Consider the following 27,963-nt stretch of genomic DNA (forward strand, 5'->3'; position numbering starts at 1 on the left):
ACCAATAAATTGGTCATTTTCAATCCACGACTGTTTGTGGAACACTGCTATGCGCAATTGGCTGCTGCGTTTTGCCTACAAATATACGGTCAATTCATTTTACAGCATATTCTGTGAAGCGCTTTGAGACATCTAGAAGACGTGAAAAGCGCTATATCAAATGCAAAGATTATTATAATTATTATTATTATTATGAATCTACTTTGCGTCCTCCAGTATCAATTGCAAATCCGCCGATGTTCTATCAGCTGGTCTGGCAGACATCAGAACCTGGATGAGGACAAGCTTCCTGCGGCTGAATGTGGACAAGACTGAAGCCATACTCCTTGGCTCTCATCAATGTCTTCACTCCTGCGGATCTGAGCTCCTCAACCTCCCTGGGGTTGGAGTCTCCCTCAGACGCACCGAACCAGGGCCCAATCTAGGTGTTCGGTTCGACCCGCAGCTGTCCTTCCTTCCCCACATTCGGTCCCGCCTTCCTCCACCTCCGCCACATTGCCAGCCTCCGACTGTATCTTACCCCAAATGCAGCCCAAACGCTCGTGCATGCATTTGTCACCTCCTGCCTGGATTACTCAAACTCACTCCTCGCCGGCCTTTCCAGCTCCACTATTCAAAACATCCAGCTCATTCAGAACTCTGGCGCCCGCGTACTCACCCGGCCCAAACTCCACACCCACATCTCACCAGCTCTGGCCGGGCTCCGCTGGCCCCCCATCACCGAACAGATCGACTTCAAGATCCTCAAACTCGTGTTCAAATCCCTTCACTCCCTGGCACCTCCCTATCTGTCCCACCTCCTCAATCCTCACTCCGACACCCGGTGCCTCCACTGGACTGGCACCCGCCGCCTGCTCGTCCCTCGTGCCCTTCACCCCACCATCGGAGGTTGCGCTTTCAGCCACCTCGCCCCAAAACTCTGGAACATTCTCGCTCAATCCCTCCACCTTGCCCCCTCTCTTCTCTTTTTCAAGTCCCATCTAAAAACCTTCCCTTTTGACCGCGCTTTAACCTTCCCCCCCACCCATGGGGCTCCGCCACTGTTAAGCACTCTGAGGTGATACCCCATGTGGAGAGTGCTATATAAGCGCAAGTGGTTCTTGTTGTTTTGACTGTTGGCAAAATACATATAATAAAACTGTTGAAGCGACATGAACCGTATTTTTATTGGGGTGAGTGAGTGGCCGATTACCTTTTTTTTTGCATTTTGCATTTGCTTTCCAATGATCAAAATTAAGCAGTTTTGCTGCTGTTGTTCTTTTTCTTGCCGTACAGAAACATGGAGGCGCCCTGGGGGGGGGGGGGCAGGTCGCTCTGTACGGTGCCTCGCCTTGGCTCTGTGGTTGACGCGCGGGCGGACGTGTCAGTTGTTTTATTTTGCACCGTACAGGAACATGGCGGCGCCTTGCGAGCACTCCGTTCCGTACGGCGCTCTGCCTTACATTGGCTGGACTCGACTCTGTGGTTGACGTGCGGGCGGCGTGCGGGAGGGCAGGGGAGAGGGAAAAAACCGCCGCCGCCGGCGCGAGGCCATCGAGAGAGAGAGAGAGAGAGAGGCAAAGGCGGCCTCGGGGCCGCTTTCCACAACATGGACCCGAACCGCATCGTCCAGGCGCTGAAAGGCACCATCGACCCCAACCTGAGGATAGCGGCGGAGAACGAGCTGAACCAGGTCAGGCCCGGGGTCAGGACGGGCTATAGGCTGTAGGCCAGGCCCGCGCTCCCGGCTTCTCTCACCCGGAGATCGAGGCCCAAGAGCAAGAGCAGCTCTCTCAGTGCATCATATTCCCCTCAGTATTATTATTATTATTATTATTATACAGTCAGGTCCATGTTGTTGAATGTTATCTCACAAGGACTGACTGACACGCGAGATTGCTTCAGGGATTCCCTTCCACCATCACTTACACAACTCCTTCCACAAACAAAGTTGAACCGTTGTAACAGGTCCTCCTCTCCCCCGGGGAGGACTTATAACATGTCCTTCCCCCCCAGAACCATCCAGTGGTGTAAGTTACTGGCTCACCCAGGCTTTGCTAGAAATTAAAAATCCTGTTTATAGTCACCGAATACTAACCCCCAGAGCAGCCCGATATCCTGCGAAACACTCTGTACTGCAACACTGGTAATACTTGCATTCAATGTCACGCCTTATCAGGTCATTGAGATGTTCTCGAAGCGCTTCACAGGGTAAACTGTAAAGTGGATTGACTGTATTTTGTGGGAGAAAGGCAGCAGCACAATTGTGCGGAGCAATGTCCCACAAACAGTCATGGAGTGAGTGAGCAATATTATTTGGGGGATTGCTGGCCACGGCACTTTGAGAGAGAAACTCTTCTCTTTTCAGATTGTGCCACAGGATGTTTAACATCCACCTTAACATGCAGGTAAGATCTTGGTTTAACGTCTCATCCGATGGACGGCACCTCTGACAGTGCAACACACGTAGAGTGCCATCTTAAACTATGTGATTCCCAGTCCCGACGTGGGACTTGTTGTGGGACAGCCTTCTGACTCAGAGGCGAGAGCTACCAATGAGCCAAGCTGATACACATGGGTAGCAGAGTGGCACGATTTTTAGGTTAGTGTTATTTTTAAACTGGATGAGAACAGGTCTTCAGCGACCAAAGCCTTTTTTTCATGCATGGTACAACAAACAAAACGCCCCAATTGGGACATAAACCCACCCAATCTGGCCACATTGGTTGCTGGCTGCATGATTGGGACAATAATAATTATATAATAATCCTTGCATTTGATATAGTACCTTATCACATTGTTGAGACGTCTCAAAGGGCTTCACAGCATTTAGTAAAACTCGCATAACTCGCCTTATCTTTATAAATCGTATAAACGTCCAAGTCGTACATTTCTCTTTGACCGAGCCTTCAGCTCCCCTCTCGACTCTCTTCCCCCTTCTCGCTCCCTCCCATCCCTCCCCTCACCCTGACCATTTCCCCCCTCCTCGCTCCCTCCCCTCACCCTGACCATTTCCCCCCTGCTCGGGTCATGACCCAACTGTGCAGCGCCTTGGGACGTCCTCCCGACGTGAAAGGCGCTCAATAAATGGAATCTTGTTGTTGTTGTACATCAGTTTCCTATCAAAACCACTAAGCTTTGTTAGCATTACTCGTTTTAATCACCTCCTAACCTGTAATGCCGCCCCCTGTCTTCCATTCCTCCTGCACTTACCAGCTGCATTGAATCACGGGAAGTGATGTCCTGACCCGTCGACACATGCGCGCTTACTAGCCCGTTACATTGAATCGTGGCAAACGTAGTCTTGATCCGTTGATGCAAAAGCAGAGAAACATTACTTCCAGGGATTTAATGTGATTCAGTGCTTGCCGGTAAGTTCCATGCGGTATTGGGTCAAGACGTATTGAATGGTGGAAAACGTCGTCTTGACCCCATGCCCACTTACCGGCTGCATTGAATTATACATGCGCGGTGTTGATTATTGATTAAATCGGATTTTACACAATCTATGCAAATTTGCCTGCATCTCGGACTTCATGTAAGTCATATTCAATGTTTTGAATGTCCCGACTGATATGACTTATGTGAGTTTTACAGTAAAGTGGATTGATTTTACAGGATTCACAATATTGCCAGATTGGGCGAGTTCACGCTCCAGTTGGGCAGGTTTTTTCTGTTGATCTGTGCCTTAAAAAGAGTTTGGGCCGGGTGCCTAATTAAAAAAAAATTAAGCCAGCCAACCGTTTCCCTCACAGCCACCCTTTTCTTACACAATTTCAAAAGCACTAACCTAAATCGGCCATTGCTATCCATATAGCAGGCGACCCATAACGTCGAGCTACTTTTGGGTTTGTGTTGGTGGATTTTGGCAACACATATTTTTAATTTCTGGTAACCCTGATTTGGGAGCGGTTTGGACACATATATCTTTCTTTCTCTTTGTCACACATACACACACACCTCTCGCTTCCTGTGTTTGTTGCTAATGTGTATTTTTTTGTGGGGGGCTGGAGGTAGTGGTTGTTGTGAGAGCTCAGCCGTAAAGCAGAGCCATGCTCAGAGAGCTGCTAATTACTTTGTGATTAGACTTATTATTATCATAATTCCTAGTGACATAACGATCACGAAGAGCGAAACCGCATCGAAACAAGCTGTTCGGACCATCTAGTCCTCGCCAGTGTGGTTTTAACACGCCACTTCACCTCGCCTTTTTCCTCTTAAATGCATGAATGCTCTTTGCTTCAACCTTAATTTCTGATAGTGATTGCCACTTTTTTGCCACTCTACTAACCCCTCTTAAATTCATCACCATCTTATATTTATGCCCTTCTCCGGAGCAACAAACAGAAAATGCTGAGGTGTTGCTTGCGTGAGCACTGGATGCCCTGCATGTTGTGCTTAGCGTGTCCACTGGGAAGATGCTAACCACAAGATCAATTGGTTGGATAACAGGATTGAAAGGAGAAAATGATTTTGATTGAAGATATGTGTTGATGTTATCTCATTTGAAGAGGACTGCAGTATTTTCACCTTTGAGATCACTCTGTCCTCTGTTGTCCTATAACCCCTGATACAACTGTTGATTATAATGGGCCTGAAGCTTCACCAGTTGCTCTCAGGCCTATTCCAGGGCGGTTGTACGGAGATTTACAAGAGTAATGCATTCAAGTGTTTTTCATTTACCGGGCAATCACCTTCCCTTATGACAACAACAACTTGCATTTATTTTAACACTCTTCAAGCAATGTAGCGTCTCGGAGTGCTTAAATATTGTGCTGTTGTTGCGATAGGTAACTGATTGCAGTTGTATCAAAATCCTTTCCACAGCTTGGTTGACAATGTCCCGTTGCCTTAACAGCAACAACAACAAACTACATTTGTATAGCACCTTTCACGTTAGGAGGACGATCCAAGGCATTGCCATCTGGTGCTCCTGGGAGTTAAGTTTCGTTGAAGACATTTCAGCCGGTTTATGGTTTGGACTAAGTTCTTTTTTTGAAACCGTTTCATCTACAACCTTCTGTTTCAGTTCAGAGGCTTTTGAGTTAGTTTGTAGGTATTTGTCAATATTTTCTTTGCATTTGTTTGTTTATGGAAACCTTTATGTTGCGCAGTGCCAAAGCTGTCTTGTGTATACATTAGCGAAAGAGTAACAAAGCAAGTTTATGAAAAATACGTGGTTGTTAAAACTTCAAAAAAGGAAATAAGCAGTGGCAGCTGGTGGACTGAGGTCTGTCTCAAGACTTTCCTCTTTGACTGCTCTTTCAAACATCTTTCCCTTCCCTATTTCCCTGGGAACACCCCTCCAGCTTACCCGGTCAACCAGTACTGTTAAGCATTTTGAGATGTCCTCCCAATGTGAAAGGTGTTATATAAATATTGTAATAAATAATCCTTGCGTTTGATACAGCACCTTATAATAATAATACTTGCATTTGATGTCTCAAAGCTCTTCACAGAATATATTGTAAAATGTAGTGACTGTGTATTTTGTCGGTGGAACGCAGCAGCCAATTGTGCACAGCAGTGTCCCACAAACAGTTGTGGATTGAGTGACCAATTTTTTTTTAAGCGCTTATTACCCCCCGGAAAGCAACCTGTCAATCGACTAACTGGGTTCCTACTTACTGCTAGGTAAACAGAGGCGTGTGGGGTAAAGAAACTTGTCTAAGGTTTTCTCTTTGACCGAGCCTTCAGCTCCCCTCTCGACTCTCTTCCCCCTTCTCGCTCCCTCCCATCCCTCCCCTCACCCTGACCATTTCCCCCCTTCTCGCTCCCTCCCCTCACCCTGACCATTTCCCCCCTGCTCGGGTCATGACCCAACTGTGCAGCGCCTTGGGACGTCCTCCTGACGTGAAAGGCGCTTTATAAATGGAATCTTGTTGTTGTTGTTGTTATGTAATTATAAATTTGTATTGGATGTGTTGCTGTCTTTGTGCATTATATGCCAGAAAGGGACACTTTAGATTCTTTATGTTTGTTAAATTGACTGTTTGGAAAGTCTTTCAATATGTAATGTTGGCCACAAAAATATTCGCTCATCTCCAGTATATGCTGGACAAAACAGAATGTGGAAATCTTTAGTGTTGAGTTTCTTCAAAACAAAGAATCTGAGACGATTGGATCCTTTAAACCTCGCAACAGATGGTCTGAGTACAATCTGTATTTTTTTTACATAAAAGATAAGCACAATTCTGTTGTCAGTCCAAGGTCTGTATTTCCATACACTATGGTGTATGTTGCTCTGTTTCTAAGTAAGAGTCAGCAAACCCTGGCAAGACCTGCCTTAAACTCAAGAAGGACTTGTAAAGACATTTACTTTGTTAATTGGTGCAAATCGACTCTCTGTTGCTTCAAAGCACAAAGCACAACCGAATCTGGTGCTGAGCTTGTCTCAGGTCAACTCTCAGCTTACCAATAAAGGAAATCTGCACCCAATAAAGGCCTCATTTGGAACCTGCACCAAGGAAAGCGCTCTGAGACATTCTCCCATGTAAATGCACTGAATAAATGCAATTTGTTGTTGAAAGTGCACAAAAACAACCCAGAAATCCCCCCAGAGGTCTCTCTCTCTCTCTCTCTCTCTCTCGATCTATCATTCTATTTCCCTTTCTGACATTCCACTTCTTTTTCCTCCTCCCCCCACAAGCACTTACATTTAAAACAGCAAAAAAACATGGGACCATTTCCATGCTAAATCATCCTTTACTACAGACTGTGAAAAGGTTTTGCCTTCCTTTGTTTTTCAGACATACAAGGAGCTGTTGAAAGCTCAGACTAATTGGGCCAAATGGCCTTGTCACTATGTAACTGTGAAAGCTTGGCATCATGATAACATTGCATTCCTTGTCTGGAGACTGACCGGTACCATTCCATTTGCCATCAGTATGATTTTAGAATAAGACAGATTTTATTGGGTCTTGATTTAAACACAGTTCCTTATACACATACAAGCTTCGAGTCGGTTCAACATACATTTGACTTTTTAAGCAACAGTGAGTATGTCAGCTCTGAGCTGCCTTTGAAGAGCTCGGGACTGCTTGCATTGAACCTTGGGCAATTGTCTTGTTCTGCAAATCCTTTTAATTTCTGCAGACAGTTGGTCGAACTTTTCTCTGCATTCATTTAAACTGGATTTCTCTTTTTCTTTCTCCTTTTCAGTCCTACAAGATCATTAACTTTGCTCCAACATTGCTTCAGATCATTGTGTCTGATCAGGTCGAATTTCCAGTCAGACAGGCAGGTATGTTCAGACTTTTGAAAATAAAATCTCTTGGCTGTCATTGTGGGAGATGTTCTCGAGGAGGATTGTGGACTTTTGTTCCACTTCATTGCTAATGTCAAGCTTTGTCACACACAAGCGATGTGGATAAAGCTTTCTCCATACTTTCCCCAGCAAAAACAATAATAATAATTGTTTTCTTTGAAATTTACCTATCCAAAGGTGTTGTGTCTCTAAGCACTTCAGAGGAAATTATCAAGCACAGTGACTAATTTTGTAGAAAAAGTGGCAGCCAGCTTTGAAAACAGGCCTGAATCCTCACACGTGTTCAAATCCCTTCACTCTGACACCTCCCTAACTCTCCGACCTCCTCACTCCCCAATCCACCATCTGGCACCTCCGCTCAACTGGAACCGGCCTCTTGCTCGTCCCTCGCACCCTCCGCTTCACCATCGGAGGTTGCGCTTTCAGCCACTACACCCCGAGACTCTGGATCACACTACCTCAATCCCTCCGCCTTGCCCCCTCCCCTTTTTCAAGTCGCACCTGAAAACCTAACTCTTCAACTGTGCTTACGGCCACCTCGCCCCACTCCCCGGCTCGGAGTCAGACTCCGCCACACTTAAGCACTCTGAATGCTACCCTACATGATATAAGTGCAAGTTGTTGTTGTTGAATTTAGTGATCAATTTATCTGGAGGAAAGCTTTGAATCGTGCCGTTTGGTCTTTAACATCCACCTGAACTGGGAGGCAAGACCTTGGTTTATCATCTCATCGAGAATACGGCGGGCAGATCTTGTTTTGTACAAAATGACTGCTGTGTTGGTCTACAAAATACACAGTCGCTACACATTTACGGCAGAATCCAGTGAAGCACTTTGAGACGTCCTCATAACATTGATGGGCTGTATGAAATGGAAAGATTATTATTATTTTCTTCTGAAATCCCACCCCCTTGCTACTCCTTTCCCATCAAAAGACATCTTACTTTGAGCTTTTAGCCACTTCCACCAGCTGATGTTACCACTATTTTTGTAAAGTGCTTTAAGATGAAATAAATGCTATATAAGCGTAACTTGTTTTTGCTGTTGGACGCTTTCAACTCTTGCCTGTCATTTCCACTGCTTCTGAGAGTGGCTTCTGAGAGTGGCTAAGTTATACAACAACTTGCATTTATATCTGGTTCTTCACTAGGGTAGTATTTCGGAGAGCTTTGCAGTTGTGGAGCATGATGCCGAGTCTAGGAGAGAGGGGAGGTGACTGAAGGCACAGTCAAAGAGGAAGGTCTTCAGATAGGATGTGGTGTGCACACACAAATAAACTTTTGAGCAGTGAGATGTGATGTGACATAAATGGTGAATTGTCCCTTTTTAGATTAAATCTAATAAGAAATGCATATTATGTATAAACAGTTTTACTTATGCATAAATTGTGAGAGATATAGTTGAATATCTCCAGACTGAGTATTGCGAGCTCTGCACATTTTCAACTGCTGCTTTGTCTATTTTTTTCTCTCCATTGATGGTGCAGCGGCCATCTATATGAAGAACATGGTGACTCAGTACTGGCCAGATCGGGAAGCACCCCCAGGGGAAGCTATGTTGCCTTTCAACATACACGAAAATGATCGGCAGCAAATCCGTGACAACATCGTAGAGGGAATCATCCACTCTCCTGATTTAATCAGGTATGGGATAGTCTAAAGAAGATTAGCTGAGCATTAGCATTTTTCTTTCGTGGAAAAAGTTTGTCTGCTGGCAGATAAGGTTTGTGTCGCTTCTTAAAGGATGTGAAATGCTTTATGGTGCAACGAGCCCTGGATGTGTGGATACACACAATTGGCAATTGGCTATGATGTACTCCACAGTCAAAAAACATGCTAACACACACTGTCCAGGCTCACAGATGAAGAAATAGTGATGTGCACGAGGTATACGAGCACTAATTCTTGTGAGCAGATTGCATATTAGCAAAAGAAAATAATAATAATAATCCTTGCATTTGATGTAGCACCTTATCACATCATTGAAACAACTCAAAGTGCTTCACAGAATATATTATAAAGTGGATTAACTGTGTATTTTGTGGGCGAATCGAGACAGTCAATTACGTGCAGCAGTGTCCTACAAACAGTCATTGATTGCTAGGTAAACAAAGACGTATGGAGTAAGGTGACTTGCCTAAGGTTCGATTCCCTGCTTGGGAACCGAACCCGGGTATCAGATCGGGATCTCTCACTTGCGAGGTTAGGGAGCGAACCATTACGCTATGGCACTAAAATAATATGAACTTGGTAGGAAATGAAGGGAATGTTGCCAATCCAGTGGGCATTGCATTTAATGTGGATAAGTTGGCGTGCTTGGAAATGTGACAGGAAATGTGTGTTTTTCACAATGCACTTTTTTTTGTGACTGGCCTATTTCTGTGGCACAATCTATCCAGGGGTCTGAAGCTTTTTTTTGATAAACATGATTTCTGTTGTTCTTGAAGGTCTCAGCTGGCCGTGTGTCTCCGTATTATCATAAAGTACGACTTTCCCGGACGTTGGACAACAGTTGTTGATAAAATTGGGTATTTCCTGCAAACTGCAAACAGTGGCAGCTGGCTTGGCAGTCTGCTTTGCCTGTATCAACTGGTCAGGACGTATGAGTGAGTATCAACTATTTATGGGTGTGACACTATTTTAAAAGTAGTCAACCCATTATGGCCATGTGAGTGGTGCGTGTGCGAGTTGTTTGTGTAAAGAAGGTGTGAGAGAACTTTGGAAACTTGTTATCTTCCACATTTCTCAAACTCCCCTGTTTATCCACTGAAGCCTCATACTGAGGTCTTCGCCTCTCCGCCCCCATCCTTTGGAACTCCATCCCACAATCCCTTCACCTCGCCCTCTCCCTTGCCTCCTTCAGGGGCCTCCTTAAGGCTCTCCTCTTCGGCTGCGCCTTTGCGTAGGTAGCGCCTTTCTCCTACCCCTATCCTCCTGCCCTCCACCCCTCCTTATCCCAAACCCCGCTCGGGTCCAAATCCCTGACTGTTCAGCGCCTTGGGATGACCTCCCGATTTGAAAGGCACTATACAAATGTATTTTGTTTTAATACACAGACATTAAAACCTGTTCCATGATCATTTTCCCAAATGCAATGACTAAGCTCTTTCACTTTGAATGATAGGAGGGGTTTGTTTGTTGCTTTCTGCACTGTGAAGAAAAAGTACCATTTTACTATGTTTTTTGCTAAGGATGAAGATTTTGAACTTTATTCTTTTGGGGAATGGGGAGCCAGTGGAGCCTTACGAGGATAGGGAAAATGGGGTCACGGAGCTTGGCGCAGGAGAGGACACGAGCTGCAGAGTTCTGACTGATCTGCAGCTTGTGCAGGGAAGAGTTGGGAAGACCAACAAGCAGGGAGTTAGTGTAGTCGAGCCTGGATGTGACAAATGTGTAGGTGAGGGGAGAGGCAGCGTTGGGGGAAGGCAGAGCGAGTCATGGCATGCATATGGGGCAGAAAGAACAGTTGAGGGTCAAACAAGACATCAGTGTTCTGGACTGGCTCAGTGAGTTGAAGAGCACATCCATGGATGATGCTGATGGAGGCACTGATGGGCGACAAGCAGGAAGGCCTCGGTCTCCTTTTCCAATGAAAGAATGAAAAGCTAATTTTTTGATTGGAAAACGAGGTGGCTTGGTGACAGGTGTATTTCTGTCAATTTGTGGAGACTGAAGGGATTTCCCTGTATTTTTCTGTCCTGGTAGGTTTGAGCTTGATCGTTTGTACCTATGTAATCAGAGCCTGCCAAAGAATAAGCTTGGAAGCATTGAATCTGAGTGGAGCTGAGATTCACAGTTGTGGAGCGGGGAGTTTGAGAGCATTTAGTAAAGGTGAGACAGATAATCGTAAATGGGTGACAGCTTTAGAGGAATTTATCGCTGGGTGGAAGGGAAAGTTTGTTTGTGGAGATTGAACATTTTTTACATCTTGAAGGAATATGAGTAGTGTGTAGAAAGAGAATAAATACCAAGACTCAGCAAAAGCCTTCTTATCAGCAACAGCTGGCTCTTTTGTAAGCAGAAGGAACACCAAAACCAGCTGAAGCCAGAAACATAGCACAGATATTCTTAGGCTGAATTCGCATTGGCGTCAGGCCTTTGGCGATAACGACTGCTTACAGGATTTCCTGTTGCGCATCACAGTGTATCACAACGAGTGGAATTTCGGCCAAGCTCTGATTTAATACATGGCTTGACTTGTTTGCTTCAGTCTTTAATATTGTTTCCACCTCAAAAAGAATTTTACAGGTTTCTGCTGCTTCTGCAGGACTTGTTTCATCCTGAGAAGCATCAGGGAGCTTTTGTTATATCTGGATGATGAAACGGTGATGATACAAAGTTTCACTCGTATCATCGCAGTGAGGCCTCCCCTTTAATTCACTTTTATCATTCACCGAACTTGATTTTGAAGGTCAGGTTGATTGACGCTTTGAACAGTTTTGCAGTGATGAAAATTATTTTTATTTTCTAGATTCAAGAAGGCAGAGGAACGGGATCCCCTGATTGCAGCCATGCAGATATTTCTGCCACGGATTCAGCAACATATTGTGCAGCTTTTGCCAGACGCATCACATTATTCAGTGCTGATTCAAAAACAAATCCTAAAGATCTTCTATGCACTTGTTCAGGTAAGAGGCAGCAGGGTTGATCAAATGCAGTTACGTTCTTGTTCAGAAGTAGCTTTTATATATTGTGCATCTCACCTGATTCAGTGGGAGACACAAATGAATGTGCGGCTTACAAGACGCTTACATTGGTAAGGTTTTGGAAGAATGAGAAAGAAAACCTTTTGATGGCAAAATGTGATTTATTTTTGTCTTCAGTTGTTTTGTCCTTATTTCTTACTGCACATCATGATCACTTTGATCATTCACCTCCTGCATCTCAGGAAAAGCACTGATTTAACAGAACATTCAAGATAAGGCCTTGTCTATCAGTTGTGTCCACCTGATCTGCATGATTCGGGAGCTTCCTGGGTGGGGCTGCCAATATCCTCACTGTTTCCAAGTCTTGTGTGTTGAGGCACATGTTCCCTTACTCCAAGTCTATCAGTTGAAGTTGAAGATTTGTGGTTGAGAGACCCCAGCCATCTCACAATTGTATATTACTACATTGTGTTAGCTTCCCAATGTAATGGCATTGTGATGAGCTCTGGTACAATCGTGGATTTACCATAGGCAGTTGTTTACCTTTTGCTGCCTCTTGCCAGAACTCTGCAGCCCGTGTCCTCTCCCGTACCAAACTCTATGACCGCATCTCCCCCATTCTCGCCCGGCTCCATTGGCTCCCTGTCCTTCAGAGGATCCAGTTCAAGATCCTGATCCTCACCTCCAAAGTCCTCCATGGCCTCAACCCACCCTACCTCTGTGACCTCCTAAACCCCTATCAACCCACCTGTTTCCTCTACTCAGCCGGCTCTGGCCTGATCCATGTCCCCCGACCTCCCTGCCCCACCATTGGCAGGAGAACCTTCAGCCACTCCGCCCCCAACCTCTGGAATTCCATCCCCCAATCACTCCACCTCGCTCCCTCCTTCAAGTCTCGCCTCAGGACCCTTCTCTTTGACCATGCCATCGGTCACCCGCCTTTCCCTCCCCTCCCTTCTCCCCCCCCTGAGCCCAGCCCGGGTCTGAAATGGTGTACACTGTCCAGCGCCTTGGGACGTCCTCCCGACGTGAAAGGCGCTATAAAAATGTAATCTTGTTATTGTTGTTGTTTGTCTTAGAGAGTGGGATGTTAGTCTGTCTTCAGCTGTTTGGGGGATCTCTGCTGCTTTTCCATTTTATTTTGCTTGTTTTGTAGTAGGATTGGCTCAGTTCTTTCTGACAGTGTTGCTTGGTTAGATGTGTTTCCAATCCAATGCACTGTGCTGATGAGTGGTTGGAAGCAGTTTTGCACCTTGACATGTTGTTGGAGGTGGAAACTGAAGGCAAGGAATTTCCTCACATTGAAGAGAAAATTTGAGCTCACTCACCCAACTCCTTGCTATTATTGTCTGGAGATGGTGGCTTGCCTTCCTGTCCCGGTCCAGGTTATGTGAAATTTTAGAGAGGGTTAAAAACAACTTACTCAAGAAAAAATCTTTTAAGTTCATCCTTTTAGCAGTTAGTAGTGGTGAGATTTTTGTTTGAATGAGTGAGAAGTTTGCCCTGCACTGTGTTATTCACCCCAAAACCCCACCATGATATTAACTTCAAAGCAGATGAGGTAACTGCATTTACAGTAAATGATATTTGTTTCATTTTCCTATTACCTGAGCAGCCTTCATCTGGGCGTCTCTTGTTTCTTTTTGCTAGTACACACTGCCTTTGCAACTAGTAAACAAGCAGACCATGACTCAGTGGATGGAGGTGTTTCGGTTGATCATTGATCGAGATGTTCCTCCTGTAAGTATTTTATTTTGCATAATCTCTGTCAGTTGTCAGTCAGGGAGTAGATGAGACTTGTGGGTGCCTTAGCCTCTGGTAATTTCATTGTACATTCTCTACAAGTTTCTACCTTTTGTGAATATTTGGCAACGAATAAAATAATAACAACATTTGTTGTAGCACTTTTCATGTCAGGTGGAAGTCTCAAAGTGCTTCACGGCAGTTAGAATAAATGATATTTCTTTCACTTTTCTATTTCCTGAGCAGTCTTCAATACATCAAAAGGACAACTCAGCTTTTTAAAAAAAATGTAATGGTCCTATTTTTGAACATTTAATCACTTAATTATTTAATTTCTTTCAATTTACAAGGGTCAGATCTCACCAACAAGGTCACTTCCTCCTCCCATTCCCAACTCCCTGGCTCAGTCTCTTGATACAGTCTCTTTGAAGTGCTCCGCGCGGTTATCCTACTTGAAGGGTATATATCATTTAAGTTGCTTTTAGTGCTTGGACGCATAATACAGCATTTTAATTGATACATGCTGTTTCACTCACAAGAACACACTTTATAATATATGCTGGGAAATGTGTTGAGATGTCCTCCCAATGTGAGGATTGTTATTATAAATGTATGTTATTTTTATTAGTCTTGTCTTCACTTGCCAGAAATGTAAAATAGTATGTGAAGCTGGTGACTTCTGTCTGGAGTAAAATATTACATGGGGGTTGTGTTTTGAAAACCAATTTCAGTTGTCCGTCTTATAGTTTTGTTCAGTGATTGGCTGCAGCTGGTGCATTCCTTAAACCTGACCTTGATACTTGCAGGAGACGTTGCAGGTGGATGAAGACGACCGGCCTGAACTGGTGTGGTGGAAATGCAAGAAGTGGGCTTTGCACATTGTTGTGCGACTCTTTGAAAGGTACTGTTCATTCTGATCTGTATGCTCCGCTCAGCGAACTCTGGCCTGCTCCATGTCCTCCACACTGCCTGCCTTCGGGCCTTCAGTCTTCTGCACCCATCTTTTCGAACTCCATCCCACAGTCCCTCTGCCTCGCCCCCTCTCTTGCCTCTTTCAAGGCCCGTCTCTTCGACCGTGCCTTCGGGTCACCCCCTACCCTCTCTGTCCTCCACCCCACCTGATCCCGATCCCCAGCTCGGGTCCAAGTCCCTGACTGCCCAGTGCTTTGGGACATCCTCCCAATGTGAAGGATGCTATACAAATATAATTTGTTGTTGTGAACTCACATTGATTAGGGATAAGTGTTAGGGACAAGAGAGCGGGAAGCACGCAGCAAAATACATCAGCCTGTTTTTCTCCTCCCTGGAACAGAGACTTTCTGTCTTTGACATTTGTGCAATTGCGAGCTTATTATCTCAGTTTAAACTTGCACTCTGGAAAAATTCCAGCTCCTGGTTATACCACATGCAATGAAAGATGATCTGACATTTTAGCCTGACTGCTTCCGGGATTTAACTCCTGTCCATTTTTCCAGCATGCGGATATGCTGTGTTCCACTGGTGGGGCAGGCGGTCCTTCAGCCTTTCTGCCCCACCCTCTGGAACTCCATCCACAGTCCCTCTGTCTCGCTCCCTCCTTTGCCTCCTTCACGACCCTCCTCTTCGACCGTGCCTTCGGTCACCATCCTACCCTTCTTGCCCTTCACCCTATCCAATCCCGACCCCAGATCGGTCCAAATCCCTGAGAGTCCAGTGCCTTGGGACGTCTTCCCGACATGAAAGGCATGATACAAATGTAATTTTGTATTGTAACTCGCCTGAGGATGTTTTGAGCCCTCAGGCAGTTCTCAAGAAGTGGTTCTTTGTGGCTGAATGTCCGAGTGTGGAAAATGAGGTGTCATCCTGCTCACATAAACTCCAGGGATCTTTCCAGTGAGCTATTGAATGATGACTGGAAAGAAGGTTTGGTACCGTTTGGAATTTTGTTTGTTGTGTGACAATGTGGGGTGACAATTAGAAAATGAAATGGAATAGGGAAAGCTCATCTCATTAGATCTTCTGTGTCTTGCTTTGTTTATAGGTATGGAAGCCCTGGAAATGTAACCAAGGAGTACATTGAATTTTCAGAATTCTTTTTCCAAACCTATGCTGTTGGTATTCAACAGGTGAGAGCACAAAGATTGACTTGCCAAGAGTATTTGGGATACTGTATTTCTCTCAGATGTGGAAAACTGGGTGTTCTTTGTCCAAGTGAAGCTCTGTTGAAGATCTTACCAAGTAGTAGTAATGTTAATAATAAACCTTGCATTTGCCTTATGGAGTCCTATAGCTCAGTGGTTAGAGCAATTGCCTTACAAGCTAGAGACTTGGGTTTGATTCCCGGCAGGGCGAAATGTTGGGCAAGTTTCCTTACTCCACACACCTCTGTTTACCCAGCAGTAAGTAGGAACCCGGTTGTTAGTCAATTAGCGGATCGCTTTTCCGGGGGTAATAATTCCTTCAAAAAAAAAAATTGGTCACTTCAAAACATGACATTGCTATGGGCAATTAGCTGTTGCGTTTCACCACAAAATGTACAGTCAATTCACTTTACAGTATATTCTGTAAAGTGTGTTGAGACTTCTTGAAGACATGGTAAGGCGTTATATCAAATGCAAGGATTATTGTCATTAAGATGTCTCACAGCGCTTCACAAAATATATTGAAATGACTATTTTGTAGATGAATTGCATCAGCAAATTGCACACAGCAGTGTCCCACAAACCGTCGTGGATTGAGTGATTTTTTTTGAGGGATTATTACCTCTGGAAAGCAATCTGCATAATGACTTAGCAATTGACTAATTTTCAGCAATAACAACAACAACTTTCATTTATATCCCACCCTTCAAGCAGGGTAGTGTCTTGGAACGCTTAACAATGACATAGTTTGACACCGAGCCATGGAGTAAGAGTGGTGAGTTTTGGAGAGCCACAGAGAAAGAGTGAAAGGAAAGTTTTCAGGTTCAATCTGAAGATGGGCAAAGAGGGGGCAAGGAAGAGGGATTGAGGCAGGGTGTTCCAGAGGTTCGGGTTATTGTGGCTGACAGCACATCTGCAAATGGTGGAGTGGTGGGGTCGAGGGACGCACTGAAGGCCGGGATTTTTTTTACATTTGTATTTGCAGACGTTTTATTCATAGAAAGCAGTTGCTTCATATCTTTGGGGCATTGTGATCATTGTGTTTTGATGAATGCAGTTTCCATAACTCGGTGGCTTTCTGTAAGATTTGGCTTTTGGGTTTCTGGAATGTAAACACAACACAACAATAGGGAAAAAAAGCACAATGTAAAACCAATATTAGCTGATCTCAAGTCACCAGAATTAATTATATAGTAATATAATAATCCTTGCATTTAATATTGTGCCTTATCAGGTCATTGAGACTTCTGAAAGAGCTTCATAGAATATGCAGTAAAGTGAATTGACTACATGTATTGTGGATGAGAAGACCAGGGCTTGTGCTTTTTTTTGGTTAGCCGGGTGTCTGACACATGCGGAAACCCATCACCATGTGTAAAAGTATCCAACCCAAGCTGCACCTACACATGGAAATCCCAGAGATAGATTGTTGGAATGGAATCCTCTTTCTGGAGGGACACATCCTGCTTATCTAATTCTAGGTATGCCTCTGCACCTCAGGCTCTGGCAGCATCAACCTCCATGGTTGTACACTTCAACTCACCAAGCCAGTGAGGAACCTAGGTGTCTTGTTCGACCCTCAACTGTCTTTTCTTCCCCATATCCAAGGCATGACCCGCTCTGTCTTCCCTCACCTCCGTAACATCGCCCGACTCCCCCACTATCTCACCCCTCAGGCCGCTGAAACTCTTGTTCATGCCTTCATCACCTCCAGGCTCGATTATGCAAACGCCCTGCTTGTCGGCCTTCCCAACTCCTCCCTCCACAGGCTGCAGATAATCCACAACTCTGCAACCCGTGTCCTCTCCCGCACAAAACTCTGTGACCCCATCTCCCCCATTCTCGCCCGACTCCATTGGCTCCCTCTCCTTCAGAGGATCTAGTTCAAAATCCTGGTCCTGACCTACAAAGCCCTAAATGGACTCGCCCCACCCTACCTCTGTGACCTCCTAACCCACTACCAACCCGCCCGCTCCCTCCACTCAGCCGGCTCCTTCCTGCTCCACGTCCCCTGACCCACCCGCCCTTCAGCCACTCTGCCCCCAACCTCTGGAACTCCATCCCCAATCACTCCGCCTTGCCCCCTCCTTAGCCTCCTTCAAGTCCTGCCTCAAAACCCGCCTCTTCGACCATGCCATTGGTCACCCCCCTTCCCCTCCCCTCCCTTCTCCCCCCTGACCCCAGCTCAGGTCTGAAATGCTGTCACTGTCCAGCGCCTCGGGACGTCCTCCTGACGTGAAAGGTGCTATACAAATGTAATCTTCTTGTTATTAGGCGAAGGTTGGCAAGAGCCAAGGCTTGGGGACCCCAGAGTGTGTGTTGGGGTACTGTTGGAGTCTTTCCAACTAAAACTGCATAGCTTGCCATTGATATTGCTGTCCGGCAAGCTTTCCCGCTGCTTGTCCAGCTAGGACCACCCTACCCTACATTTGAGCTTTGGCTTGCAGGGTTAATGGGCTGAGTGGGATGGTTTCCTTCCAGGTCCTGCCGATGAGCCAGGCTGGCTATGCTGTCATCAGCAGTTCCCTGGAATACTACGGACCCGCCTGGCCCAGGAACCGGACTAGTGAGACCGCCACAGAGGGCTGGCTCGATTCCGACATTCCATTGCTGGCATGTCACCTTGCTTCAGCTCTAAGAAGACGCTGCTTCCCTGGCCAAGACCGCTTTCCTCCACCTCCGGCACATTGTCCTCTTCCGTCTGTTCCTCACTCCAAAAGCTGTTGAAACCCTTCTTCATACTTCCATCACCTCTCATTTTGACTACTCAAATGCCCTACTCACTGGTCTCCCCTGCTCCACTATTCACAAATTTCAACTAATTCAAAGATCCGCCTCCTGCATTCTCACCTGCACTGAAATCCATAACTCCATTACCCCAGTCCTTGTCAAACTCCATTGGCTCCCTGTCACAGAGCGGATTGATTTCAAGATCCTCACTCTTGTATATAAGTCCCTTCACACCCTCCTATCTCTCCAACCTGCTCTCTCCCTACATTACTATCCGCTGCCTCCGCTCGACTGGCTCCGGCCTCTTTCCTTGGCCCTGGACCCTCCACTCCACCATCAGCCGCCACGCTATCAGCCACTACTCCTCAAAGCTGTGTAAATCTCTCCCTCAATCGCTTCGCCTTGCCCCCTCCCCATTTTCAGGTCGCGCCTGAAGACCTTCCTCTTCGACTGTGCCTACGTTCACCTTCCCCCTCCACTGGCTTGGCATCGGGCTCCTCCACTGTTAAGCGCTGTCCAGCGTGAAGTGCGCTATATAAATGTAAGTTGTTGTTGTAAGAGAATTTTGGTTAACCTCAGATGCCACTTAAGATAGACAAAACAGTTGGCTCTGAGGTGTCTGGCTTAAGCGGCTTCCATTGTAAATTTAAAAAATGTGTATGCTATAAAGGAAGCACAAGAAGACTTTATTACACAGTTTTACAGCTAACCACTAGGAGCACAGTTTTAGCTAGGATAAAATCCCAGCTTTAAACGAATTTATTTTGTGTGGCAAGTCCGTTCCAGTGCTATTATCATGTGTTGCTGTATCATTTGTTGTAGGTATTACTGAATTTAGTGGCTCATTTCCGACACAAGCAGTACGTTACCCCCCGTGTCCTGCAGCAGGCCCTCAACTACTTGAATCAGGGGGTTGGCCACTCTCTCACGTGGAAACAAATGAAACCACACATTCAGGTGAGTGCCGGAATACAACTTTACTGTGCTCTTTGCTTCAGTTTATTTTGTGATCAGAATTAACATCACAAAATACACACATCTGTGTGACCAGGGAGAGGGAGAGTCCGAGATGAAAACTGTTATTAACTCTGTCAGGGTTATTTTTCGGGTTTTCAAAGAGACATTGCAGACATGCCAAAAATACTGCTAATGACAGACTGAAAGGTCTCGAAGCTTCCTGGGAATTTGGGGTACGATGAGAGAGATTGGAGGGAATGTTGGGGAGAAAATGGAGTCGTCAGATGGTCAAGAACTTACACATTCCTAATATTTGATGCCTTCCATCATCTTACATGAAAGAGTCATTGCGTTTGAAAGGAAATTGGTTGTCATTTGTCATATTTTCAAACACGATTTGTTGTGGTAATTGCAATTTACCGTTTACCAAATTTGCAGCCAGCGAATCACAAAGGTTTTTCCAAATAGGTTTCCGTTCATTCATGAATTGAGGAAAGCAAGAGTAGGAAGTTTCTCAAATTGGACAGAGTATATTCCGAGCAACAACAATGACAACTTTCATTTATATAGCGACCCTTACATAGGGTAGCGTCTCAGAGTGCTTGACAGTGCAGGAATGTGATGGCGGGGGTCAGTGACCATAAGCACGAACGAAGAAGAAGGTCTTTGGGTGCATTGCTGTGATGTGGGAAGGAGAGAGCAAGGATGCATTGGGGAGAGAGTTCCAGAGTTTTGGGGCGTAGTAGCCGATGGTGGAACAAGGGACAAACAGGAATGTTGCTGCTCTGCCACTGATCTAACGACTGTGACTAATGACTGTGGGAATCATCGAGTTATTTGAAACTTTGTCTCCAGAAGTTGAGTAACTCTTTCTCATACCTGACAGATACTGTTGTTTCCAGCTCCAGACTTCTTATTACAATCGCATGTTTTACATATACAATTAGTGGTCAGGCTTTCAGCTGATATACGGACCTCCATCCAGAGTGGGGGCAGATCAGCTGAAAGCCTGACTGGAGGTATCAGCCTTTCAGCCTATCGCCCTCTGAGTCCCCTTCAAGACATAACTTTTTATCTGTGCTTTCGGTCATTTATCCCAAACCCAGCCTCCTTGGCTCCCAACCTAAATTGGGTGCCAAGCCAGTACATTCAAACGCCTTGGAACTTCCTCCCGAAGTGGGCGCTGTATAAATGTAACATTTGATTTATGTTTTCAGTTTCAAGAGGAAACAGTGGAATCATAAGTTTAGACATCACTGTAAAGTTTAACAAGTTCGCCCACAAATATACAGTCAATTCACTTTACCGTATATTCTGTGAAGCACTTTGAGAAATCTAGAAGAAGTGAAAAGGGCTATATCAAAATGCAAGAATTATTAACATTCACAATTTGGTTCTGGTGCTTCTAAATAAGGTTAATGGATCTGTCACCATTTTTCCCATCGCTATAATTTAGGGTAGGGTGGTCCAATCTTTTGGATGTCGAGGGCCGGATACCACATTTGAGAAACATTTGCGGGTCACATAAGCAATATTTTTCTTTTCCAGAAACTTAAAATAAACGTACAGAAATCCTATGTTTTAAATTGTGTGACTTTTACGTAATAATGATCATTGCAAATGGAAGTATATGCTTCAATTTTTTCAATAGATTAAAATCAAAACCACCAGATATCAACTCAGAGGTCAGAGAATGCTCAACAAAACCAAAACAGATTAATCCATAATTGCAAAACTAACTCTGAACTTCTTCAAGACAGATATTGCTTACAAGCAAACAAGGCAAACATTTTCCATTACTTTCAATAAACAAGTAATCCAACAGTGTAAAAAAACTTACACTGAAATCCGCTTGTTGGACAACCCTGATTTAGGCTATCAACCTGGCTCAGTTGTTAGGTCTGTTTCTTCTGAGTACTACGAAACAATTTATGTTTGAGCTCCAAGCTTCATCTTGGAAGTTTGCGCTTGCAGTGTAAGATGCCACTCCAGGGCAATGCTGGGGGAGTGCTGCATAGTCTGAAGTGTCAGCCTTTGGATGGGACATTAAACCTGTCTGTCTCCTGTCTGCCTGTCCAGGTGGACGTTAAAGATCCCATGAGACCAAAGAGAACAGTTTGTCCAGACCAAGAATTGCCCAGTTAAAATTCCATCCCAGAGCCTCTGCCTTGCTTTGCTTTTTTTCAAAACACACCTCAAGCCCTATCCATTTACCCGCCACTTGGGCCACTTTTCTTGGTGCTGGTCTCGCTCATGTCTGGTTACCAGCCATTGTTTGGTATGTCACACTTCAGACCTCAATGACAGTTTACAGAATATAGCGTTGAGTTGTAACCAAGTATTGGTTGAGGTTCCAATCCGTTCTTGAGCTGGCTCCCAAAGACTGTCCAACATCAAGCAACTTTATGTTGGTGTTCACTCATTGAGAAAGTTGCCAGAAACAGCTTACGGTGATGCAACTGGAGAGGAAAACATTTCAAAGAAATGTCAGCTCAGAGCTTTGCCAGTAGATGGCGGTGTTCTTTTGAAGCCTGGTTTGTGTTCACCATCATAGTGGGGAAATCATCGCTCTTAGATCTGCAGGACCTAACCATTACCCTGTTTTCCTTACATTTTCTTCCATTCTTCTTGTCTAGACATGCAGAAAGGAAAGTCAATGGTTACTTTTGTCTTCAGTGCCCGTATGGTGTTGAGATCCCTGCCATCAACAGTGTCAAATTGGGGTTATACTCTTCTTGTAAATGAAATGAAAAAGCTACATGTACTTCGGATATAGTAGAGAGAAGGGAATGTAAGGGTATCGGGGGAGGCAAAGGATGGGATTCACAGTCTTCATTTTGTTTTATCTCTTTTGCGTCTTGGGCATCATCCTGACATGAAAGCGCTATACAAATATAATTTTATATTTTGTATAGCTGGGAATCGAAAGAATAGAGCGTAGGTTTATGAGGAATCTTCCAGGGCTATCAGGTTACTGCTATCAGGCTGCACAGGTACAGAAAAACTCGTATAAGTCAAACCTTTATAATCGTATAATTGCCTAAGTCGTACATGCACCCGAGTCTCCTTCAGTTTCCTATTAAAAAACACTATTTCTTTGCGCTAATCGTATTTTATAAATCAGAAAAATGGCTAAATCATAAAGGTTTCTTGGTCCTAAACACATCCTAAATCCTTTGCAAATCCTCTCCTAACTCATAATGCTGCGAACGCACTTACTGGCTGCATTGAATCGCTGGAAACAAAATCTTGACCCATTGCTGCATACACGCTTACCAGGTGTATTGAAGTATGCATAGACTATTGATTTAAGTTGTATATTATTTGACTTATGCAAGTTTGCCTGTAACCCATAAATGTAAATCAAATTAAATGTTGTGGTCCCGACTGGTATGACTTAAGTATTCTGTACAAATGTAATTTTGTTGTTTATTGTTGTTTTACTGTATAGAGAGGAATAAGGGGATTTAAAAGACAGTTTAGGAGGAACTACTTTACACAGAGGATAGTGATATTGTAGAACCTGTTGCTTGAAATGGTGGTTGGATCAGATAGTATTGATGCTTTTAAGAGGAAGCTCGATGTTCACTTAAGGGAGAGGCGAATAGAAAGGTTGGGAGTGAGTAAGGAGTGGATGCAGACACATGCATGGACAGACCACGAATGGCCCCTTTCTGTGCTGTACATTCTTTGTAAATCTTTCTGTCTTTGTGCAGAGCATTTCTGAAGAGGTGATCTTCCCATTGATGTGTTACAAGGATGAAGATGAGGAGCTGTGGCAGGAGGATCCTTATGAGTACATTCGAATGAAATTTGGTGAGGTTTACAGCATTTCTCTAAACTTGAGATTTTGAAAGATCAAAGCAGCTTTTATTTTGTGACACTTGGATTTACTTAACCTCCTCCAACAAAAATTACATTTCAGTTGATGGTGAGGCCCAAATATTTTACCAGCAAAATATGCTCACTTCAATGCAGTTATTTTAAGTTGGGTGTGTACCTCATGATTGCTTGTAGAACATTGGGCAAAACAAAGTAAGCACCATGTTTGCCTGCAAATGCAATCTCTATATTTGGTATCAATCAAGTGCATTGAAATGTTTCAGCATTTTAGGCACTGCTGTATCTTATGTAGGGATTTTATTCTGAGAACTCTTATGTCACACAGAATAGTAAGTATATGGAATTCTCTGCCTGGGACCAGTGGTTGAGACAAGATCCATATTGGCCTTCAAGTGAGATGCCTTAACCAGAGTTAGCTACAGGGGTCTGGGGAAAATGCCATGCAAATGGACTGAAAGGATTGCTTTTGAGGGAGCTTTCACAGACATGATGGCCCAAATGGCCTGTGCCATAAATGTATATGCTTCTCCAAACCAGAATGTTATGGTTTAAAAGCTCCAGGTCAGCCAGAACTTATGGACTTGGCTAAAACAGTAGAGTGATGCATTGTTGGCGATGCTATCATTCTACTGATACTCTTGACTTCGGTCCCATCTGCTTGTTCAGATGGATGCTAAAGATTCCATGGCACTATTCGAAAAGAGAAAGGAGTTTTCTCCTAGGAGGAGAAAATTCTGATTGTTCTGGTCAACAATTCTCCCAGATAAAACTGTCATTTGCTTCATTTTTATTTGGTGAATTTGCTGTGAGCAGATTGGCTGCAAATTGACACCAATTACTCATCAAGTGCATCACGACATTTGAATGTTTAAGGTTCTGCATCAAATGTAAGTATTATTATACAATAACTGAGGTGGAATTGTAATCCTGACGCTATAGCATTTGGCTGTGAACAGTTTGAGACTTTTCAATGGTATATGCGCTTTACAACACAGTTTGTATTTTTTAGCGCCTTTCACATCAGGAGGATGTGTCAAAGTGCTTGACAAAGCTAGAGGGCACACATGGAGAGGGGCGGGACTGAGGATTGAGGAGGGGTTGGAGGCGTGGTGATCAAAAAGGTACATTCTGAGATGTGATTTCAACAAGGAAAGGAGGGAGAGAGTTGGAGGGGCTCGGGGATGAAGTTTCAGAGACCGGGGATGAATGGTTGAAAGCCCGCCTGGTGTGGCAGATCAGGTGGGGGACGTGAAGCAGGCTGGTATTTTCTGAGCGAGAAGACAGACTAGTAAGTATAGTTGAAGAAGGCTGCAGAGGTCGAGTGGGGCAAGTGCCCTGGAGGAATTTGAATGTGAGAACGAGGATCATGGCAAATACAAATTCACAAATGCAAACACAAGAAGAATTATTTCAAAACGAGGAATTGATCGGGTGTAAACTGTTCTTAATCTTCAGAGCTTCTGCTGTCTAATTCTGTGGTACTGCTTCAATGTTTCAGATGTGTTCGAGGACCATGTCTCACCAACCATTGCTGCCCAGAATTTTCTTTACACAGCAGCTAAGAAGAGGAAAGAGGTGAGATGAGCTTTTGAATTTAACTGCAGAGACCCAAACATTAAAATGCAGTGCTGTCAACACTTTGTTCAGTCTTTGTTCAGTTGTCCTGCACCAAGAACTTAAAGGAGAAACCAAAGGAGAACTCTCCATCTCCAAAACACTTCCAAACTGACCTCATTTACCGTGTCTTTGGTCATCTTTCTCCCCTTCCGCCACAACCTTCCCAACTTGTTTGGTGATCTGTACCATCCGTGTAATTTTTCCTCTGTAAGACTCGCTTTACGATGTCAAGTTGTTCCATTTAATGAATATAGGGTACAGGAGGGTGGAGGCTCATGTGGAGTTATATGGAGTAACCGGTACGGACTAATAGGGGCAAATAGCCTGTTTCCTTGCCATAACATTCTGCTAAGTTACTGTATATGTACATGTTTTGCATTTCATTCCGGACTCATGTGGGGACATGTGGAGTTCTCTTTTGTTTTGGGCTATTCTTAAGCATTATGCTGGGTTTCCAAGCATGTCCAATACCCAGCTAACCAAATAGATAAACTCTTGTCAGTTTGGCATAACAAGTAAAAATATTTTTTGTACATATATAAAGTAAAATTCCACTAGGCTGTGTCTGAGTCCCTCTTCACCGTTTCACATCAGTGAACCTTGTTTATCTTCAATTTATCTGGTACTGTGTTGAATTCAGGCAATGTGAAGTTACCTTGAAAATATCTGATGTGGTTCTATTCTGTTTGATGTGTTTCACGCTAGGTTTTACCCAAGATGATGAGCTTTTGTTACCATATCCTGACAGACCCTGGCACTGATCCACGGAAGAAGGATGGAGCACTGCATGTCATTGGTTCACTGGCAGAAATTCTACTGAAAGTATGTTTGATCGGGACTGATATGTTATATGTTACAATACAGTCAGACCCTGTTTATAACATGATGATGGGAGTCCATTAAATCAGACCCGTGGTATAGAGTTTCAGATTGTCAGTGATCCACTGCCAAAGTGGAGCCTTCATTGAGTTGGACTGGTATCAAAATAATGTTGGATCTTGGCCTCTCTTCAACCCTTGCCAAAGAAATTAAGCTGCAAGGTATTTAGTTCCTGGTTCCATTGGGATTCCACTCATGCAGGAATATCATTGCTTATCTGATGCTTGAAATTGCCATGTGTGAGAGATGTTTCATCTTATTGTCAGCTAGGAGCAGGCTTTTGTTAGCCCTTGGCCAGGACTGGACATCAAAAGAAGTGTGGGGATCGACAGCCTGATGTGATCATTGGAAGTGAAGTGAGCAATTCTGTTGAGATTGAGCTTGTTATTGACACATTGTGGTCACTGACTCGTGTCCAAACACAGCTATCAGCACAACTGAGAAAAATCAATCTACCAAATTTCATGTTGGTATTTCAAAAGTTATAGAGAATTATTCTCAAGTAACTTCATAGGCAATACTAATCCCAGTACTGTTGCTGAATTTATTGCAAGTTCACTTTCTAGGTGCTAGGTTGAAGACATTAAGTTATGTGGCAAACAAAATGAGGATTTGATCCATTAAGCTAGATTTTTGATTCTCTTGTCCTGGAATGTCACTTTTTTTAAAATTCCTGTTCACTGTCATCTTTGAAGATTGCACTGTTTCAGTTTTTATCATTGCTTCAAATGACTGTGCAAACGACAACTAAATTTGTATTTTTACCTACAGAAAAACGTGTACAAGGGTCAGATGGAGTTGATGCTGCAGAATTATGTGTTTCCCCTCTTTAACTCAAACCTGGGCTATCTTCGAGCCAGGGTAAGGAACACTGGTAAATTTTGTGATATAGCGATTCACTGGCTGACACTTCCTCTCTTTCTTCACTCTTTCTTAAGTGTTTGTTTAAAAGTGAGAACTGCAAAACTAACTTTAATGTGATTGATAGAATGAGCAGAGGAATGAGCATTATACATTTAAACACATGGGACCATTGCATTTAATATGACTTGCATGAAGTACGAATTACGGGCAGACTTATATCGGCCGTAAATACGACTTACGGAACATTAAGTTTGCCTTTTGTGACACAAAAGGGTGAAGACCTCATTTCCTGCGCTTGTTTCAAACAGTAAAGGTGCGCGTGGTGTACCTCATTAGTGCAGCTTCTAAATGCGCATGCAGTGATCGGTCAAAATCTGACCATGTTTCACACTCAGCACGTGGTACTGTGCATGCTGTACGGCAATGGACCATAAGTGGGTAGCAGCGATACGAGTTAGGAGAGGATTTAGGATTATTTAGGAAAATAAATCATCACAATTTAGCTGTTAATCCGACTTGTAAAATACGACTAGTGCAAAGAATTCTAAGTGGTTTATGGTCGGAAAATTAATGGGACTTGGGTGCATGTACGACTTAGGCATTTATCCGATTAATAACGAGACAACTTATGCGAGTTTGCCTCACATGATAAGTTATTCCATATCCCTGAGTCGAAAGAATTGGTACTTTCATTTCTGTTGTTGCTGGTCATTTGGGATATAAAGGGTTTGAACTGTTTGTAAGCTCGTTCTTTCGGCTTAAGAGTTTAATTCTTCTTTCTGACAAAACACTAATGAGATTTGATGTACCTACACCACACTGACAGTAAATCGTATAAAAAGCAATATGGAATCTACAGTACTAAAGTCATTCGGCCCAACTTGTCTGTCTGGAAATTTTTCGACACATGAGCCTCTTCTCATCCTAAATTCCCCCACCCCCTTCCCTAGCCTCCTTCATACCTCTCCATTCCCTACTGTCTCAAGTTTTCATGGGTTTTCTCTTAAATACATTGTTTTCTGCTCCAACCATGGCTTCCATCAATGAGTTCCACATTCTCACCACCCTCTCTGTTAATTTCCTCTCATATCCTCTTGTTAGGATTGTTTCTGCGTCTCTTATGTTAATGTTTCCTTGTTATTTCTCTTCAAACGGGATCTCCTCTCGCCCCTGCACAGTCACATATGGTTCTGTCCTTGGTCCTCTCCTCTTCAATATCTATATGCTCCCTTGCCAGCATCATCCGAGGACATATGGTTAACTCCCATGTGACCGCGGATGATAGCCACCTCAATCTCTCTGCCTGCACCCAGGGTCAC

General features: G+C 44.1%; 1 protein-coding gene across 3 annotated transcripts in view; it reads left to right on the forward strand.

The window, feature by feature from the left end:
* Nucleotides 1-1,431: 1,431 nt before the first annotated feature.
* Nucleotides 1,432-27,963, forward strand: part of ipo8 (importin 8) — a 61,202-nt gene continuing 34,670 nt past the window's right edge. The window contains exons 1-13 of one of the 3 annotated variants that reach the window (XM_007898616.2): nt 1,432-1,672; nt 7,141-7,222; nt 8,733-8,889; nt 9,693-9,851; nt 11,717-11,873; nt 13,542-13,631; nt 14,441-14,535; nt 15,655-15,739; nt 19,307-19,441; nt 23,158-23,257; nt 24,783-24,859; nt 25,607-25,723; nt 26,552-26,641. In XM_007898616.2, the coding sequence (XP_007896807.1) occupies nt 1,589-1,672; nt 7,141-7,222; nt 8,733-8,889; nt 9,693-9,851; nt 11,717-11,873; nt 13,542-13,631; nt 14,441-14,535; nt 15,655-15,739; nt 19,307-19,441; nt 23,158-23,257; nt 24,783-24,859; nt 25,607-25,723; nt 26,552-26,641 (1,428 nt within the window). In that variant the 5' untranslated portion in view covers nt 1,432-1,588. The remainder of the gene's footprint in view (nt 1,673-7,140; nt 7,223-8,732; nt 8,890-9,692; nt 9,852-11,716; nt 11,874-13,541; nt 13,632-14,440; nt 14,536-15,654; nt 15,740-19,306; nt 19,442-23,157; nt 23,258-24,782; nt 24,860-25,606; nt 25,724-26,551; nt 26,642-27,963) is intronic. The other 2 variants (XM_007898615.2, XM_007898617.1) reach the window with 2 other exon arrangements.

This window comes from Callorhinchus milii, unplaced genomic scaffold (assembly GCF_018977255.1).
Source record: "Callorhinchus milii isolate IMCB2004 unplaced genomic scaffold, IMCB_Cmil_1.0 Scaffold5, whole genome shotgun sequence".
Taxonomy (NCBI): domain Eukaryota; kingdom Metazoa; phylum Chordata; class Chondrichthyes; order Chimaeriformes; family Callorhinchidae; genus Callorhinchus; species Callorhinchus milii.